The following is a 17536-nucleotide window of genomic DNA, read 5'->3' on the forward strand; positions in this document are numbered from 1 at the left end:
TGCGGCAGCTTCCCGAGTCTATTTGGCAATGAATTTTCAGGGTTTAACTCGTTTAAGGGTAGCCAGTTGATGACGGTGTTCATTTTTCAAAACAAGCAATGTGATTAACTAAACAACAATCAAGGGTGGTGATTCGGTAATGAATAGATACTGCTGTGGCAGTGGCAACGTTGCTATAGCACTGCATAACTCAATGGTCGCTCCTCATACAACAGTGGCTTTAATACCAAATTAGAAATAATGCAAAAAAGTGAATTGAAAATTTTTCTGTATGTTTAAATATACCATAGAAGAGCCTATTTACAGGTTTTACAAGATGTCTATCTATTTGATCATAATATTACACAGAATCAGATGATATATTTCTAATATGGCTAATGATCATTGATCAATTCAACCATTGACTAATAGATTCGATTAGAAAAAAAGCAAATTGGAAAAGTTGAAAGAGAGGATATAATTGGAAAAAGGGGAAATTCAGTTGTACCATTGATCACGTCAGAATAGAAAAATAATCAAGTAAATCAGACGTATCAAAGCCGGCACCAAAGAAAAAGTAGTGGTACGCACCACCTTAAAAGGGGTGGGCAAAACACCACCAAATGCAACTCACCTCTCGTAAGTGATTATCGATCCCCAACCCCAAGAGGCACAAGCTCACCTCTCATTAAGTCCAGTAGCATCTTGCTAGGCATGAAAAAATCAAACGCAACTCTCCCTCTCTTACTCTTCCTCTGTCTCCTTTTCTTGCTTCCATTTCAGGCCTCACCATCACCAACCACAGAGGCACAAGCTCTTGTCAAATGGAAGAACTCTCTCTCTCCTCCTCCACCTTCTCTGAGCTCATGGTCACTCACCAACATCACCCATCTCTGCAACTGGACTGGTGTTGCCTGCAACAATGGCGGGTCAGTCTCAGAGATCAGCCTCTCAGGCTCAAGCCTCAGTGGCACACTCCATGCGCTCAACTTCGCTTCTTTCCCGAACCTGACCCGCTTTGATGTCAGCAACAACAATCTCGAGGGCCTGATACCGTCCTTGATCAGCAATCTCTCCAAGCTCAGGTTCTTGGACCTGGGTAGCAATCTCTTCGAAGGTGGCATACCACCTGAGATAGGCCAATTGGAAGAGATTCAGTACTTGAGCCTCCTGAATAACATTCTCAATGGTACTATTCCTTACCAGATCAGCAATCTCGAGAAGGTGTGGCACTTGGATCTTGGATCAAACTACTTGGAATCTCCTGACTGGTCGAAATTCTCCACCATGCCATCGGTGACTTACCTGAGCCTCTTCTACAATTTTCTCGATGGCAAATTTCCAGGCTTCGTGGCTGATTGCCGGAACCTGACATACCTGGACCTGTCGCAAAACATGTTGACCGGTGAAATCCCTGAGGCTGTGTATGTGAACCTGGTGAACCTTGAATACCTTAACCTCACTGCGAATTCACTCCAGGGACCGATCTCAAACATATCAAAACTTTCCCAGCTGAAGGAGATCCGGATTGTTAACAATTCGTTCAGTGGTCTTATACCTGGAGACATAGGATCGCTGTCTCAGCTTCAGATGATAGAGATATACAACAATTCCTTTGAAGGGGCAATCCCTAGGTCCATTGGTCAATTGAGGCAGCTTGAAAAGCTCGATTTGCACCTAAACCTCTTGAACTCTTCGATCCCTTCCGAGCTCGGTCTTTGTTCTAAGCTCACCTTCTTAGCCCTTGCTGAGAATTCGATCTCAGGGGAGCTGCCTCTCTCTCTGTCCAATCTGGTCAGATTGTCAGAATTTGGAGCTTCGGATAATCACCTATCTGGTGAGTTATCGCCTTATTTCTTCACGAATTGGACGGAACTCATTTCTTTGCAGCTCCAGAACAATTCTCTTTCCGGGAAAATTCCGCCAGAAATTGGAATCCTGACCAAGCTCAATTACCTCTACTTGTACTGCAATTCGCTCTCTGGCTCAATCCCTACTGGGATTGGGAGCCTCGAGAATCTGCTTGAGTTAGACCTCTCACAGAACAATCTCTCCGGCCAAATCCCTTTGACATTGGGGAACCTTAGCAACTTGCAGATCCTCCAGCTTTTCTCCAACAACCTGAATGGGACTATTCCGCCGGAGGTAGGCAATCTCACACGGTTGATCACTCTTGACCTCAACACGAACCAGCTTTATGGAGAGGTCCCTGAGACCATCTCTCGCCTTGCTAACTTACAGTCTATCTCTTTGTTCACGAACAATTTCTCGGGAGGAATACCACGTGATTTCGGCAAGTACAGTCCTTCTCTGGGCTATGTTGGCTTTTCGGACAACAGCTTCACCAGAGAACTGCCGCCAGAATTATGCAGCGGCTTTGCTCTTCAATATCTCTCGGTCAATGGGAATAACTTTACTGGGCCGCTGCCCAACTGCTTGAGGAATTGTTCGGGGCTAACGAGAGTCCGTTTAGACAGCAATCAGTTCACTGCAGATATCACAAGTGTGTTCGGAGTTTATCCAAATCTGACCTTTATAAGCCTCAGCAACAACCGATTTGTTGGGAATCTCTCAGCAGAATGGGGAAATTGTAAAAATCTCACGAATTTGCAGATAGATGGTAACAAAATTGCCGGCCGCATCCCACCAGAGCTTGGGAAATTGTCTCAGTTGCGTGTCCTGACTTTGCACAACAATGACTTGACCGGGAAAATTCCCACCGAGATGGGAAATCTGGGGGAGTTGTTGACACTGAACTTGAGCAACAACCATTTGGCCGGAGATATTCCCATCTCATTAGGAAACTTATTGAAGCTAAATTATCTTGATTTGTCGAAGAACGCAATGAGCGGTAGTATACCAGACAAGCTAGCGAATTGCAAGAATTTACTGAGTTTGAACTTGAGCAACAACAATCTATTGGGTGTTATACCGCCAGAGCTCGGGAACTTGTTCGAGCTACAGATCCTCCTAGACTTGAGCCACAACTCACTAGCAGGATCAATTCCATCCAATTTAGCAAAGCTTATGAAGCTGGAAAATCTCAATCTTTCGCATAACAACTTATCGGGTATGATCCCAGCTGCTCTCACCAGCTTGGTTAGTTTAAGCTCCATAGACTTATCGTACAATGAGCTAACAGGCGTGATTCCTAGTGGTCGTATCTTCCAACAAGCACCAGGGAGTGCTTTTATCGGGAATCCGGGCTTGTGTGGAAATGCGACAGGGTTATCTCCTTGTGGGATGAGCAGTAAATTGACTGACCATAAGGAAAAGGATCTTATTGGTGTGATTGTGGGCGTCTGCTGCTTACAACTTCTGGTGACTTTAACTGCTGTGATTCTAGCACTTCAGCGGCGAAACAAGGAACTCAATGAAGAGACTAATGGTCTAACGAAGTACGAGAAATCCGAGTCGATCATATGGGAAAGGGAAGGGAAGTTCACATTCAATGACATCGCCAAGGCTACCGACAACTTCAGCGAAAAGTACTGCATTGGAAAGGGCGGCTTCGGGAGTGTTTACAAGGCTGAACTAGCCAGCGGCCAAATCATCGCTGTCAAAAAGTTCAAAGTATTAGAATCCAGCGATGTCCCCGCAGTCAACCAACAGAGTTTCAACAACGAGATCCGCATTTTGACCGAGGTCCGACACCGCAATGTGATCAAGCTCCACGGGTTCTGTTCCAAGAGGGGTTGCATCTACTTGGTCTATGAGTTTGTGGAGAGAGGCAGTTTGGCAAAGGTCTTGTATGGAGGAAAAGGAGGAACTGAACTGGACTGGGGTGCAAGAGTGAAAATTGTTCAGGGCATGGCTCACGCGATCGCCTATTTGCATCATGATTGCTCCCCACCTATTGTCCATCGGGACATAACTCTCAACAACATCTTGCTCGAGTCGGACTTCGAGCCTCGACTTTCGGACTTTGGGACAGCGAAACTCTTGAATTTCAACTCGTCAAATTGGACCACAGTAGCTGGGTCTTATGGCTACATGGCTCCTGGTAAGCTTCATGATCAAATCTAACCATACATTTCGCATGTACATTTTATCTAGGATTGATCAAACAGCTCTAATTAACATCTCGAATTTACATTTGTCGAATAATTCTAACAAGACTTCTAACAAGAGGAAGAATAGATTTGTGAAAAGTACTTTATGTCAGAGTACCACAGAAATTTGGAATTTTGTATATTGGTTGTGATCATAACATTGATTCATTGTTCTTGAAAAATAGAATTAGCAGTTACGATGCGAGTGACAGATAAATGCGATGTGTATAGCTTCGGAGTAGCTACACTAGAGATCATGATGGGGAAGCATCCAGGGGATCTTCTCTCTTCCCTACAAAGGACACAAACATCGAGATCACCAGAAGACCCAAATTTGCTACCAAGGGATGTGCTCGACCCACGTCTTTCTCCTCCGACCGGCCAACTAGCCGACGAAGTGGTACTCATCATCACAATGGCGCTAGCGTGCACGAGGACGAGTCCCAATTCACGACCCACCATGCGTTTCGTGGCACAAGAATTATCCGCATGCACTCAAGCTTGCTTGTCTAGGCCCGTGGGCTCCGTAACTATCAGCAAGCTATCGAGTCCTCAAAAATATATTTTTAAGTGATAGTGCAAATCAATGATATTTCTTTGGTGCTTTTTTTTTTTTTTGACTTAGCTTGTAATGAATGAGAAATAGGGGGTGGGTGTGCGCCCTGGTGCATGCACAAAAAGAATAAATTAATATAGCTATTCCATGTTGTCTTATCTAGTCGGATAATACAATAGAGTACTTTTTCGGTTTGGTTTCCTTTACATTGATACTGGATGTGTCCAGGTTGCCTTTTCGATGGGTCATGTAGAGATGCTTGCTTACTCAATTTGTGACTCTAAGGGCCTGTTTGTGTTCACTCGCGAGAACAACTAATCATGTTCTTTTGTTATTAAGAACAAAAAAAAAAAAAGAATAAAAGTCCATTTGGTAAATCAAGCTCATAAGACCTCGCCCTAGTCAATTGTCAGCCACAAAAAAGGAGGAAGGAGAAGAGAAAAAAAAAAAAATATAATAAAAGTATTAAAAAATTAAAAAAAAACAAAAAAAAAATTGAGAATTCTACCAAATGTATTTCTATCACTGGCACCATTTACTTGAACTCAAACTCATTCAAACATATTAGTATGTTGTCGTGTTCTCATTATGTGAGGAAAATGTCCTGGAAGACTAGACTAGCCAAAGCTCTAACAAACAAACAAGAAACCACAAAAGCTTCAGCATGATTGGCTTACATTAATGTATAGGATATGGCTTTTCTCCCTTAATTATGATGTTAGGTTTTGCAACAAAAATATTGGTATGTTTCAATTATTCTCTCAAATAAAATATCCTCTAAGAAGAGTCTTCCGGTCTCTAAGCTGAAAAGGATGTACTGCAACTATTTTCAGTACAATTAATTATTAACTGAGCAAATGAATGTTGCTCCATTATGTATTCATATATTTATACATAGGCAGTCCTTCTTCAATGTAAAAATCGAAATCATTTAGCCTTTCATCCCATCAAGTCTTGTCTTGATTATCTTTCTTTTATTTTGATATTTGATTTGATTATTCGTTTGTAAATTCACTCATGAAATAACATTGATTGTCTTATCTTCTACTCGTTCGTTCTTTCTTTTCTTCTTCTTTTTTCCTTTTGTCTAGGCATTTCAAACCAAGTTACTTAAGTAATGGAAAAAGTTACATTAGAAATTCTAAACCATTTAGAAAATTCGGTCCAAGTCCTTGATCTTTTTGAAAAGTTATAATATAGTCCTTTCAATAATCAATTTTTTTTCCGGATTTTTCCTTTTCAACAACCTTTGATCACCTACTATTGAAACCTTTTTACAAGTTATCGCTTGAAAGTGATTAGCAATTTGTTAGCCACCTTAAGTTTCTATAATTTTGAATGTGGCTCCTGAGCAAAAGAATGCTTCAAGCGCCATAACTTGGCACAAAGGGACACTTAAGTGTCATAACTTACAAAAGGTACACTTAAGTGCCACATTCGAAGAAAAATGGATCACTTAAGTGCCACTTCAGCCAAAGTCTGGCCAAAACGCCGACATGGCATTTTTCCGGCAAAGCGCGCCCAAAACGACGCCGTTTTTTTTGCACGCTAACGTGGCCAAATAATGCAAAAACGGCATCATTTTGGGCTGACATGGTAAAAAATAATATAAAAATAATTAAATTAAATTTAGTTAAAATATTAAAAAATAATAATTTTAAAATAAAAAGTTAAAATATTATTATTAATTTTTTTTTTTAAAAAAAAAAAAGGGGTGAGTAGGCTGAGGGATCAGCCCTCAATTGCCGCTACCCCACCTTCTTTTGCCGCCGGGAAGGGCTAGCGACAACAGGGGGAGGGCCGGGGCTCGGTGACCCCGGCCGATTGGCGGCGAAGGCTCGCGAGCCCTCACCCCGTCCGTGGCGAGGGTCGCAGCCCTTGCCCAAATCGGGCGAGGTCGCGGCCCTCGCTCGGGCCGGGGCCAGGATCGCCGCCCGCCGGGCGTTGCCCCGCGGGCGACAGCCCTTGGCCCGACCGGCGAGGGCCACTAACCTCGTTGGATCTTGGCGAGGGCTGCGACCCTCCCTAGGTCCGTGGCCAATGGTGAGGGCTGCGACCCTTGTGGCGATCTAGAGCGAGGGCTCACGAGCCCTTGCCATCGGTCGGCTAGGGTTGCGGCCGGGCCGGGCCCGGCAACCTTGGCCGACCCTCCTCCCATCGTCGCTGGCCCTTCTTGGTGGCGGCGGGACGGCGGCGGTGGCGGCTAAGGGCGATCCCTCGCCCGCCTCCCCCTTTCCTTTTTTTTTAAAAAAATTATTTTTTAATATTTTAACTAAATTTAATTTAAAATTATTATTTTTAAATATTTTAACTAAATTTAATTTTAAATTAAATTAAATTAATTTTTATATCAGTTTTTTCCTATGTAGTTGAAAATGACGCCGTTTTTGCATTATTTGGTCACGTTAGCATGCAAAACAGTGTCGTTTTGGGCTCACTTTGTCGGAAAAATGCCACGTCAGCATTTTGGCCGGATTGGCACTCAAGTGATCCATTTTACTCCGATTTTGGCACTTAAGTAAACATTTCGTAAGTTATGGCACTTAAGTGTACCTTTATGCAAAGTTATAACACTCTAGGAGTCCGCACGTCGTGGCTCCTGGTACATTGATCTATATGGCATAACACATTGCTCAAAAAAAGTATTTATTTACTTGCAAAAGTCCTAATTTGAGATAACATTCACCAATCCTAGTCATTGATGGGTTGGAAGTTAGGCATACATCGCATTGTTAGTGACTTTTGACTTATCAATTACATCCATTTTCCAACTGGTACAACTGACTATTGGCCCAAAATGCAATTCTAGTCTGCTTGGAAATATTTGAGTGCTTCTAGAGGCTTCTCCAGATGGAAGTATAGGATTTAGTTGATTGGTTAATATACATAGTCACCCCTTTAAAGTTTCAACATGAAGTTAATTGGTTTTCTTTGAACACATATGTAGAAAGATTGATTATTGACGGCCATCTTGTGTTCAAAAGATTCGAACTTCAAAATCACGTCTATGCTCCATTAACTTGAAATCCTATCAATTTAAACCTTGCTCAAGATATGTAGATGATGCAATGCACGATTGAAAAATAACAGAAAAAAAGAAGAAGTAATTATTACTTCAATTAGCTCTCCATTTTTTTAATACATAAATTAGAGACGTAGGCACAAAGTTCCAATCACCCAATTAACTCTCCTGAGAACATAACAACTAGGGGTGAGCAGTTCCAGGTTCCTTGCAGGTTCCTCTTGGAACTTGGAACCTACTCTCGGGTACAGGTTCAGGTTCCTTATTTTTTGGAACCTGGAACTTACTCGTCGGAACTAAGAACCTAGAACCTACCCTGTCACAGGTTCCAAGGTTGGTTCCAGATTTTAACAGGTTTTTTTTTTTTTTAAAATTCATTTTAGTTTAAAATAACGAAAATGAAAGCACCAATAAAAAATAAGCTTGTCATTCATCAAAGAGAATACAAAACGATATATGCTAGTGAACTTGGGAAGAATGTAATAAAATAGTTTTTCTCGGAAATAGAGAGTTCATGGAGGCCTAATGTAGCTAACATTACTAGCAATTAAGTAGAAGGATCAAGGATCAAAGCTGGATTTAGGAAAAAAACTCATACCTTCAAAGGAAAATGAAAATGCTAGTGAACTTGGAGGAAAAGAGAGATATATGCTCAAAAATTTCAAATTCCAATACGACACGATCTCTTGAATATTTCGAGACATGAATTTTTAAATTGGCACACCACAAACAAACAAGCACAAAAACTTCTTCTTCTTTTCACACAATTATGTTAAAAAAAGAAAAACTGAGAATTTTGCTCTAGCACTTGTGACAAGTTCATATCTACACCTTCAAAAACTTTGCAAGCATCAATTGCCTAATGTTATCCGGCAAGTCTCACTAGTAAATTTTACTAATTACTTGAATCATCCGCTTGGGCAACTTCAATTCATCACCAAATTGATGAGCTTTCCTACTACTGCACTTGTACAAGTAAGACTTGGGCTTGTCAAGAACTTCCAAGCATCAATTTGATGATACAACATTGATTGATAGGAACTTCCTACTGCTTGTACAGTAGGAACTTCCAAACATCAATTGGATGATACAACAAGTGAAATCTCACTTGTACAGACAGTAGCACAAAATTATGCGCCTGTACAGTCTCACTTTGCCCCATCCTTCCAATTGAGTCAAAGAATGCCGGCAAACAATTTAAAAAGCAATCCTCTTGAAAAAAACAGCTTTTTCAGCAAGCACATGAAAATTACCTGCACAGGCCGTGCTACTCCAAGTCTAGTGTTTATGTCCGTTACAGGAACACCATGTAAGCATACCACTTGGCTTACATATACATCAGCAATTTATCCATCGGATAGTCTACGCAAACTGCTCAGAAATGGGCAGACTTAGCCAGGCGATGTACTACACCTATATGGAGTCATGGCCACTTGACGTCCTTGGTAATCCTTGCACGAAATACATCTTCACATGATCCCATTTCCACTCTAGTACATTAAATGGTCTCAACAGTCCTATGGATTTATGTTATTCCGCCTTCATTCCATTCCATTAGTGGTACTAGCGAAGGGTTCTATAATTTGATCCTTTGTATAATTTCAAGCTCTATCCTAAGTGCAACCAACAATCAAATTCAAATTTGAAGAATTCCGCCTCTTGGCTCAATCGAACACACCATTTAGCCGAATTATTCCTATACCTTCGTCACCATCAATTCAAGCCTAGAACCATCAAAATCAACACCATTAATAACTCATTTGGTTCAGTCCAACAAAGACATTCACTACGCTTTCACTACAACATGGATTCAAGCCTAAAATACAGCACCATTCATTTGGTTCAAATATCGATAGTCCACCAAGATTTATTCAATTCAAAGATCGACAATTCACCAAGATAAGAACTTGTCTAGTTTCCATCGAGTATATCTCATGTCTCACCCTAAAGGATCATTACTTGGACTAATCACTCATCAAATCCACAACTTGAACTTTCACAATTCCACCTTGGAAAGAGTATAAACACAATTGATCATATCCACTAATTCCACAAAACCTTTTCAAATTGAGATCGTCACCAAAAATTAAAAGTTGACCATCATCGATTGAACTTATTATTCCGACATATAAACCACATATAATTTCATGTTTCATATGACCACTCAAACTCATAAATTCCAAGATCATTCTATACATACTAAATGCTTCCATGTAATGCATCAAGACTTCCAATGAGATCCTCTAATAGGAAGTCACTACTTAGCTCAAATGATCATAACTTAATCCTCAAATTCATAACTTGCTCTCCATAATTTGCTTCTTAAACTTTGTTTGCAGCACTACGCTTATATGCTGTGCATGTTCTTCGGTCATTTAGAATATATCAGGATATCATCAATGAAGACAATCACAATTTGGTCCAAATAGGGCTTAAATATCCTATTCATCGGGTCCATAAATGCAGCTAAGGCATTCGTCAATCTAAATGGCATAACTAAGAACTCATAGTGTCCATAGTGAGTCCTAAATGCAGTCTTAGGAATGTCTTCTTTCTTGATCCTTAACTTATGGTATCCTGACCTCAAGTCAAGTTTAGAAAAGACCGAACTTCCTTGCAATTGGTCGAATAGGTCGTCTATTCTAGGTAAAAGATATTTATTCTTAATGGTCACCTGATTCAGTTGCCTACAGTCAATGCATAAACGCATCAACTTGTCCTTTTTCACAAACAAGAGTTCTACAAGCTTAACCATGCTTCTGCTGCGCCACTTGATAAAATTATCCCAAAAACATTGCCCTCCCAGTTTAGTTCATAGTTTGGTTCATTCCTGCCCCCTTTTGCCATCTTAGAAGCCTGCCAAGAGCCGCTCCTTGCTCAGGCGCTTTAGCCTCGGCGTCCACTCCCCGCCCTCATCGGACCGGGTCATTACAGGTACACTAGCTTTCGCCTAGTTCGAACCCAAACTACACATCTACTGGAGGGTCTCGTTTCAATAGGAGTAACTTACAAAGATATTATCCACTAAGCTTATCCCATACAAAGTCTCATGGTTTCATCCTTGGCGCATGGGCAAGCAATATCTCAGGTAGCTCTTGCTTTGATAGGGTCTCTTACCTTGTCGCGCATCACTCAATGTCACTTGTCTCCTTGATTCCATTCATTCTCTTAACATTTCTTGCTCTCCAAGCTGGGCCCTTTCATAAATTTCATTATAATCTCTCATGTTCAGGAGCACTAGTTGTCTCCTACTATCTGTCCTCATGCCCTTTAGGAATCTCTTAACCTTTTCCTCCCAATCCTCTATCAATCTAGGGGCATACCTAGACAGCTTAGAAAGTTCCGCTTCAGGAACAATTAGCGACTCAGTGTCACTACTTAGCTAAGAAAGAAAAGTAACATTCATACATTACTAAAGTCACATAAGTAACATAAAGTGTTATTAGCACACAAAGGTAACTCGCAATAACTACCAAAGATTTACGAGTGAAAATCAATCACCCGTTATTCAAAATTAGTCAATTACTCTTGATTGGTATCCTACAATGTGCATCATTCTATCCTCAATTCCATTTGAGGCACCTTATCACTCCAAATAAACCATACCAATGGGGTAGGATCACCAATTCATAAGATGAATTTTTCATCATGAGAATTGGTTATAGGATGATTTTGGATTAGAGGACGGTAATGGGTCAATTCGACTAGCCGTAGTTTTTGGTCGTGGGTGATTCCGCCTAGTTAAGCACTAATGTATGGACGATCCAAATTAACCAAATGTGATTTCCTTTCGACCAAAAATATATCATTCCCTATTTAATTCTTAGTGATCATAATGGAATCTCGAATTGATGATGTCCGATTTGGTAATGCACCAACCATGAACCTTACTAGTGGATCGGGTATCGACCGGAATGAGCCCAGGGATAGACCCGGCTATTCCATCACTTATTCTAAGGTCCATGGGTGCCTCAAATTTGTGTTCAGTTATGGGTAACCATAGAATAGGTCTCAAATTAATTAAAAGACAACCGATCCTATTGGCTGACTGACCGTCCAAAGAAACGGTTTGGGCAAGTATGGGGTGCAGTGGCCGAACCTTGGTGTACATCATTTGATATTTTGAGGTGTACCTAATGATCTCTTCCTCGGCCCCAAAATCAACTTGGATGATAGACTTTTCTTGATTGCCTTCCTGAGGAAGGAAAATTTGCATTCTTAAAGAAGTAAAGAAAAGTAGAAAGAAAACTCTAGAATTCCTTCGTGAAGAAGGTGAGGTGTCCCTTGAATTTTTAAAGGTCATGATTGTGGTCCAAAATATCTTAGAGATTCTAGACAAGTGGCATACACATGGACCAATTGGAGAGCGATACATGAGCCCTCATTATGGCCGAATATTCTACAACCACCGAGTTGGCACTATCATTATTAGGCTTCATTAAATGCCCATTAAATGTAGGGTATTGGTGGACCAATGAGAGAATGAAAAGTGGACCATAATTAATTACGTCTCGGAACCTAGATTGCCAAGTAAGGTCTTTAGCTTAGCCAACTCATCTTCTAGGAATAATCATGAGGCAAAGTAGGCTTGTCACTCAAGAACAGTAGGTGGGACACTTGGAAACATTGGAGAGGATCGCTTTCCTCGGTAATGATGGCTCCAAGGGCTATAAATAAGATGAGCACTTCCCATTTTCCTTACTTGCCTTCCATTTTCTCCACCTGCCATCTCCTAGAACGCCCTTCCTCCCTCATGCTCTTTCTCTCTTTCGGCCTCAAGCAAGTCGCCCATCCTTGTAGGTTGTGTGCTAGCTCGAGGTTCATCCAAGTAAGATTCCTATGTCTCCTCTAAGGCGGTTCTCCATTGTTGAGTCTAGTTAGGTGCTCACCGGTCGAGCCGTGGGTAGGATGTTGGATCTTTTGTATGGTTTTGCTTAGTTGTGCTTGAAAATGTGCTTCGGTTGTTCACGTTTGGAATGGAGTTGAGGTTCGTTCAGATTGAGTTTATCGTAAGGCAAGGTTGCTCCAAGCCATAAAGCCTTGGTTTCCGCATAAGTAGGATGCCGGGTCCAAGCCTCGCTTAGTGCGGGAATCGTTTAAGGCCACAAGGTCCTAAATCGACATTGAGGCGTGTCGATCTTATGCCTTGATAAGTACGAGGATTGCCCAAATCCACGAGGTCTTGAAACATGTGCATTCACATCAGGTTAGAGCTAAGGTTTGTTAAGCTTAGGATCGTTACTTAAGCGAGGTGTATCCAAGCCTCGAGGTCTTGGATCGATATTGAGGCATATCATTTTCGAGCCTTGTCCAGTGCGGGGATTAATGTTAAGTGATTGATTCAAGTTACAAATCAAAGGTTGTTCCCAACATATTTGCTAGTCAAGTATAAGAAATTCATGACACATACGAATGAATTAACACGTGTTCGGGCCATGCATGTGTTGGCTAAGAGAAGAGATAACAACCGGCTTGTATGATGCATTTGTGTATGCATTTAAAGAGGAAAAAGCGCTTGTCACCACAAAGCGTTGGTGGTGATGCCTTGTTCGTTGAACAAGAAGCCTCGATTGATCCAAGATGCCCTAGTTGAGCCAGGATGCCTGGGTCTTGAACCCGGAAGCCTCGAGAAGTTAGCCCTGAGAAGCCTCGGTCGAGCCAAGATGCCTTGATTGAACCAGGAAGCCTAGCAAGAAGATGGAAGCCCCGATCAAGCCGGGAGGGCCTAGTCGAGCTAGGATGACGATAAATGAATTTGCATGAATGCCAATTATGCATGAGCATGATATGTTGATATGATAATTGATAAGACGATGGTAGTTTTGACATGGATGGCATGTGTTTGATAAAGCATGACATATGATTTGCAATTGATCTGCCATCGACACTGTTTGTGAGTGATGTACTTGTTAGGCTTTGATGATGAGATGTTTTTCTAATAGAGAATTAGGAATTTTACTTACTGAGTTTCCCCAAAACTCATCCCTCATCTCTCAGTATTGTAGGAATGGAAGTCTCTCATCAATTTTGGGAGCTGCAGTCATGCTAGAGGAGATAGGATTTCCTCTCACCTTTGTGGAAAGCTTGTACTGTGATGTAAAAAGAAAAGAGAGCCATAGAGGAAAGGCTTGTAAAAGTATTGCTATAATATAAGTCAATGTGTTCTATGTGAAGTATGTCCCCGTCTTCTAGCTATTGTCTGTCTGAGAAGGTTATTTGTTCACGTTTCCGTATGTGCGGGATAATAAGATAAAAAGAATCGAGATGGCGACGAGTCTAGGATGTCGCGAAAATAATCCTTGCTACTCGTGACCCTAGGGATGGAGTTGGGGTCATGATAGTTTTGGTATCAGAGCGAGGTTATATCTGGAGTGATAAGGTGTGCTAGGAGTCGTGGGATAGTTAGTTAGAAAAAAATTATGTGCATGTCATTGTTTGCTTGATTGATTTCATGTGTGATAGTAGCTCATGATTACTAACCTTTGATTGTGATGTGGAAAGGATTTCATAGATTTCCTATAGTTGTCCTATTTGTAGACAACATGAGTGCTTGGGATCAGGTGACTTTGAAAGGAAAGTCAAAAGATAACCTCCAACTAGATGGAATTCTATAAGCTCTTACGACCATTGAAAGCTTGATGGATCAGTAGGCTCAACAACAAGTAGCCTCTGTTTTTGTTAATGCCTCTACAAGTGGAGACGAAAACGGAAATGGCAAACACCTTATGCAAGGGCTGGTTGAACAGTTCTTAAAGCCGCAACCCTCAAAGTTTTCCGTGACGGGAGATCTCGAAGAAGTCGAAATTAGAGTGGCGCAGCGAAAGCAGGGCATAGCTAAAGTTTCCAACAGAGTATTGACATGGCTCCATTCGAGGCATTATATGGTCGAACTTGCAAAACTCTAGTCTATTGGAACAAGGTCAGGGAAAGGAAAGTCACTGGTCCAGAGTTAGTCCAATTTATGGCATACACTGCGCAAGCAATTAGAAAGAGACTTAGAATTGCCCCAAGTAGGCAAAAGAGATATACAGATAGGAGATGAAAGCCTCTATAATTCTAGGTAGGAGACTATGTATTCCTTAAGGTGTCCCCATTAAAGAAGTATGTCTCATTTTGGTGAGAAAGGTAAGTTAAGTCCATGGTACATAGGACCCTTTGAAATCCTAGAAAGAATAGGGAATATGGCCTATCGGTTGGCATTGCCACTAAAACTTGCTTTGGTACACGATGCATTTCATGTGTCCATGTTAAGAAAGTATGAGCCAGATTCAGCACGTGTGCTCAACTTTGAAGAGATTGAGGTAGATGACCAAGGGTTGTATATTGAGGAGCCAATGCAAACCGTGGACAGACATGAGCAAGTAATCAGAAATAGGGCCATTCCCTTAGTCGAGGTCCTATGGAAGCACCATGGCACAAAAGAGGCTACTTGGAAAAGTGAAGAAATCATGAGGCGCAAGTACCATTACCTATTTTGAATACCCACATACGTTATGAAATTTCGGGAATGAAATTTTTAAAGGGGGGAGAATTGTAACATCCTCGATTTCGACCCTGTGAGGGTCATCCATAAGGTCCTAAAATGATCGATCATGGTTCATTGGCCATGGATCGATCGGTTCAATCGGTGAGGAATCACGAATCGGTCACGACCGACCGACTAACCGACTAGTCATGAATTGGTCGAGGTGTCGGTCGTGAATTTCTACCAATCATACTGATGGGATAGGATCACTAGCTCATAAGATGACTTTTTTATCATGATAATTGGTCACGGGATGATTTTGGATTAGAGGATGGTCATGGGTCGATCTGACTGGTCGCAATTTCTAGTCGGGGGTGATTTTGCCCGGTTTTGCACTGATGCACGGACAATCTGAATTGACCAAATGCTATTTCCTTCAAACCAAGAATGCATCATTCCTTGTTTAATTCTTAGTGATCAGAACGGAATCTCGAATTGGTGATGTTCGTTCATGATTTGGTAATGCACCAACCATGAACCCTACTAGTGGATCAGGTGTCGATTGGAATGAGTCCAGAGATAGACCCGGCTATTTCATCACTTATTCTAAGGTCCATGGGTGCCTTAGCTTTGTGCTAGGCCATGGGTAGCCTTAGGATAGGTCTAGAACCAATTAAAAGACAACCGATCCTATTGGCCGACCGATCGTCCAAAGGAACGGTTTATACGAGTATGAGGTGTGGTGGCCAAACCTCAATGTACGTGATTCAGTATTTTGAGGTGTACCAAATAATCTCTTCATCAGCCCCGGAATCAACTTGGATGATAGAATTTTGTAGATTGCCTTCTTGAGGAAGGAAATTTGCCTTCTTAAAGAAGGAAAGGAAAGTAGAAAGAAAACTCTATAATTCTTTCATGAAGAAGGTGAGGTGCCCTTTGAATTTTCAAAGGTCATGATTGTGGTCCAAAATATCTTAGAGATTCTAGACAAGTGGCATACACATGGACCAATTGAAGAGTGATACACGAGCACTCATTATGGCCGAATATTCTACAACCACCGAGTTGGCACTATCATCATTAGGCATCATTAAATGCCCATTAAATGCAAGGTATTAGTGGACCAATGAGAGAATGGAAAGCGGACCATAATCAATGATGTCTAGGAACCTAGATTGCCAAGTAAGGTCATTAGCTTGGCCAACTCATCTTCTAGGAATAATCATGAGGCAAAGTAGGCTTGTCACCCAAGAAAAGTAGGCGGGACACTTGGAAACATTGGAGAGGACCGCTTGCCTCAGTAATGATGGCTCCAAGGGCTATAAATAGGAGAAGCTTTTCTCATTTTCCTCACTTGCCTTCCATTTTCTCCACCTGCCATCTCCTAGAATGCCCTTCCTCCCTCCTCCCCCCTCACACTCTCTCTCTCTTTTGGCCTCAAGTAAGCCGCCCTTCCTTGAAGGTTGCACGCTAGTTCGAGGTTCATCCAGGTAAGTAAGATTCCTATGTTTTCTTTAGGGTGGTTCTCCATTGTCGAGTCTAGTTAGGTGCTCACTCATTGAGCCGTGGGTAGGAAGCTGGATCTTTTGTATGGTTTTGCTCATGTTGTGCTTGAAAGTGTGCTTGAGTTGTTCATGTTCGAAATGGAGCCGATGTTCGTTCGGATTGAGTTCATCACAAGGCAAGGTTGCTCCAAGCCATAAAGCCTTGGTTTTGACATAAATAGGATGCCAGGTCCAAGTCTTGTTTGGTGCAAGAATCGCCTAAGGCCCGCAAGGTCCTAAATTGACATTGAGGCATGTCGACCTTATGCCTTGATCGGTACGGGGATCACCCAAATCCACGAGATCTTGGTAAAGCACCAAGCATGCTGATTTCTATAGTCCAAGTGGACATGTGGACTTTGTGCTTAGCATTGGATCAAACCATGAGCCGAGGGTCATTCTTTATGCATGTGCATTCACATTGGGTTGGAGCCAAGGTTCGTCAAGCTTAGGATTGTCACTTAAGCGAGGTGTACCCAAGTCTTGAGGTCTTGGATCAATATTGAGGTGTACCATTTCCAAGCCTTGTCCAATGCAGGGATTGGCGCTAAGTGATTGATTCAAGTTACGGATCAAAGGTCATTCCCGACATATTTGTTAGTCAAGTATAAGAAATTCATGACACACATAAATGAATGAGCACGCCTTCGGGCCATGCATGTGTTGGCTAAGAGAAGAGATAACAACCGGCTTGTATGATGCATTTGTGCATGCATTTAAAGAGGAAAAAAGCGCCCATTGCCACAAAGCATTGGCGGCGATGCCTTTTTCATTAAACAGGAAGCCTTGATTGATCCGAGATACCCTGATTGAGCCAGAATGCTTGGGTCTTGAATCTGAAAGCCTCAGGAAGCTAGCCCTAAGAAGCCTCGGTCGAGTCGAGATGCCCTAGTTGAGCTAGGAAGCCCAGCAAGAAGA

General features: G+C 41.8%; 1 protein-coding gene across 1 annotated transcript; it reads left to right on the top strand.

The window, feature by feature from the left end:
* The first annotated feature begins 680 nt into the window (after positions 1-680).
* LOC104455423 (MDIS1-interacting receptor like kinase 2) lies at positions 681-4605 on the top strand. The gene is made up of 2 exons (XM_010070222.3): positions 681-3982; positions 4217-4605. The coding sequence occupies exons 1-2, from the start codon at positions 694-696 to the stop codon at positions 4603-4605; spliced, it is 3678 nt and encodes a 1225-aa protein (XP_010068524.2). The 5' UTR covers positions 681-693.
* Positions 4606-17536: the final 12931 nt, after the last annotated feature.

Source organism: Eucalyptus grandis, chromosome 1 (genome assembly GCF_016545825.1).
Source record: "Eucalyptus grandis isolate ANBG69807.140 chromosome 1, ASM1654582v1, whole genome shotgun sequence".
Classification (NCBI taxonomy): Eukaryota; Viridiplantae; Streptophyta; class Magnoliopsida; order Myrtales; family Myrtaceae; genus Eucalyptus; species Eucalyptus grandis.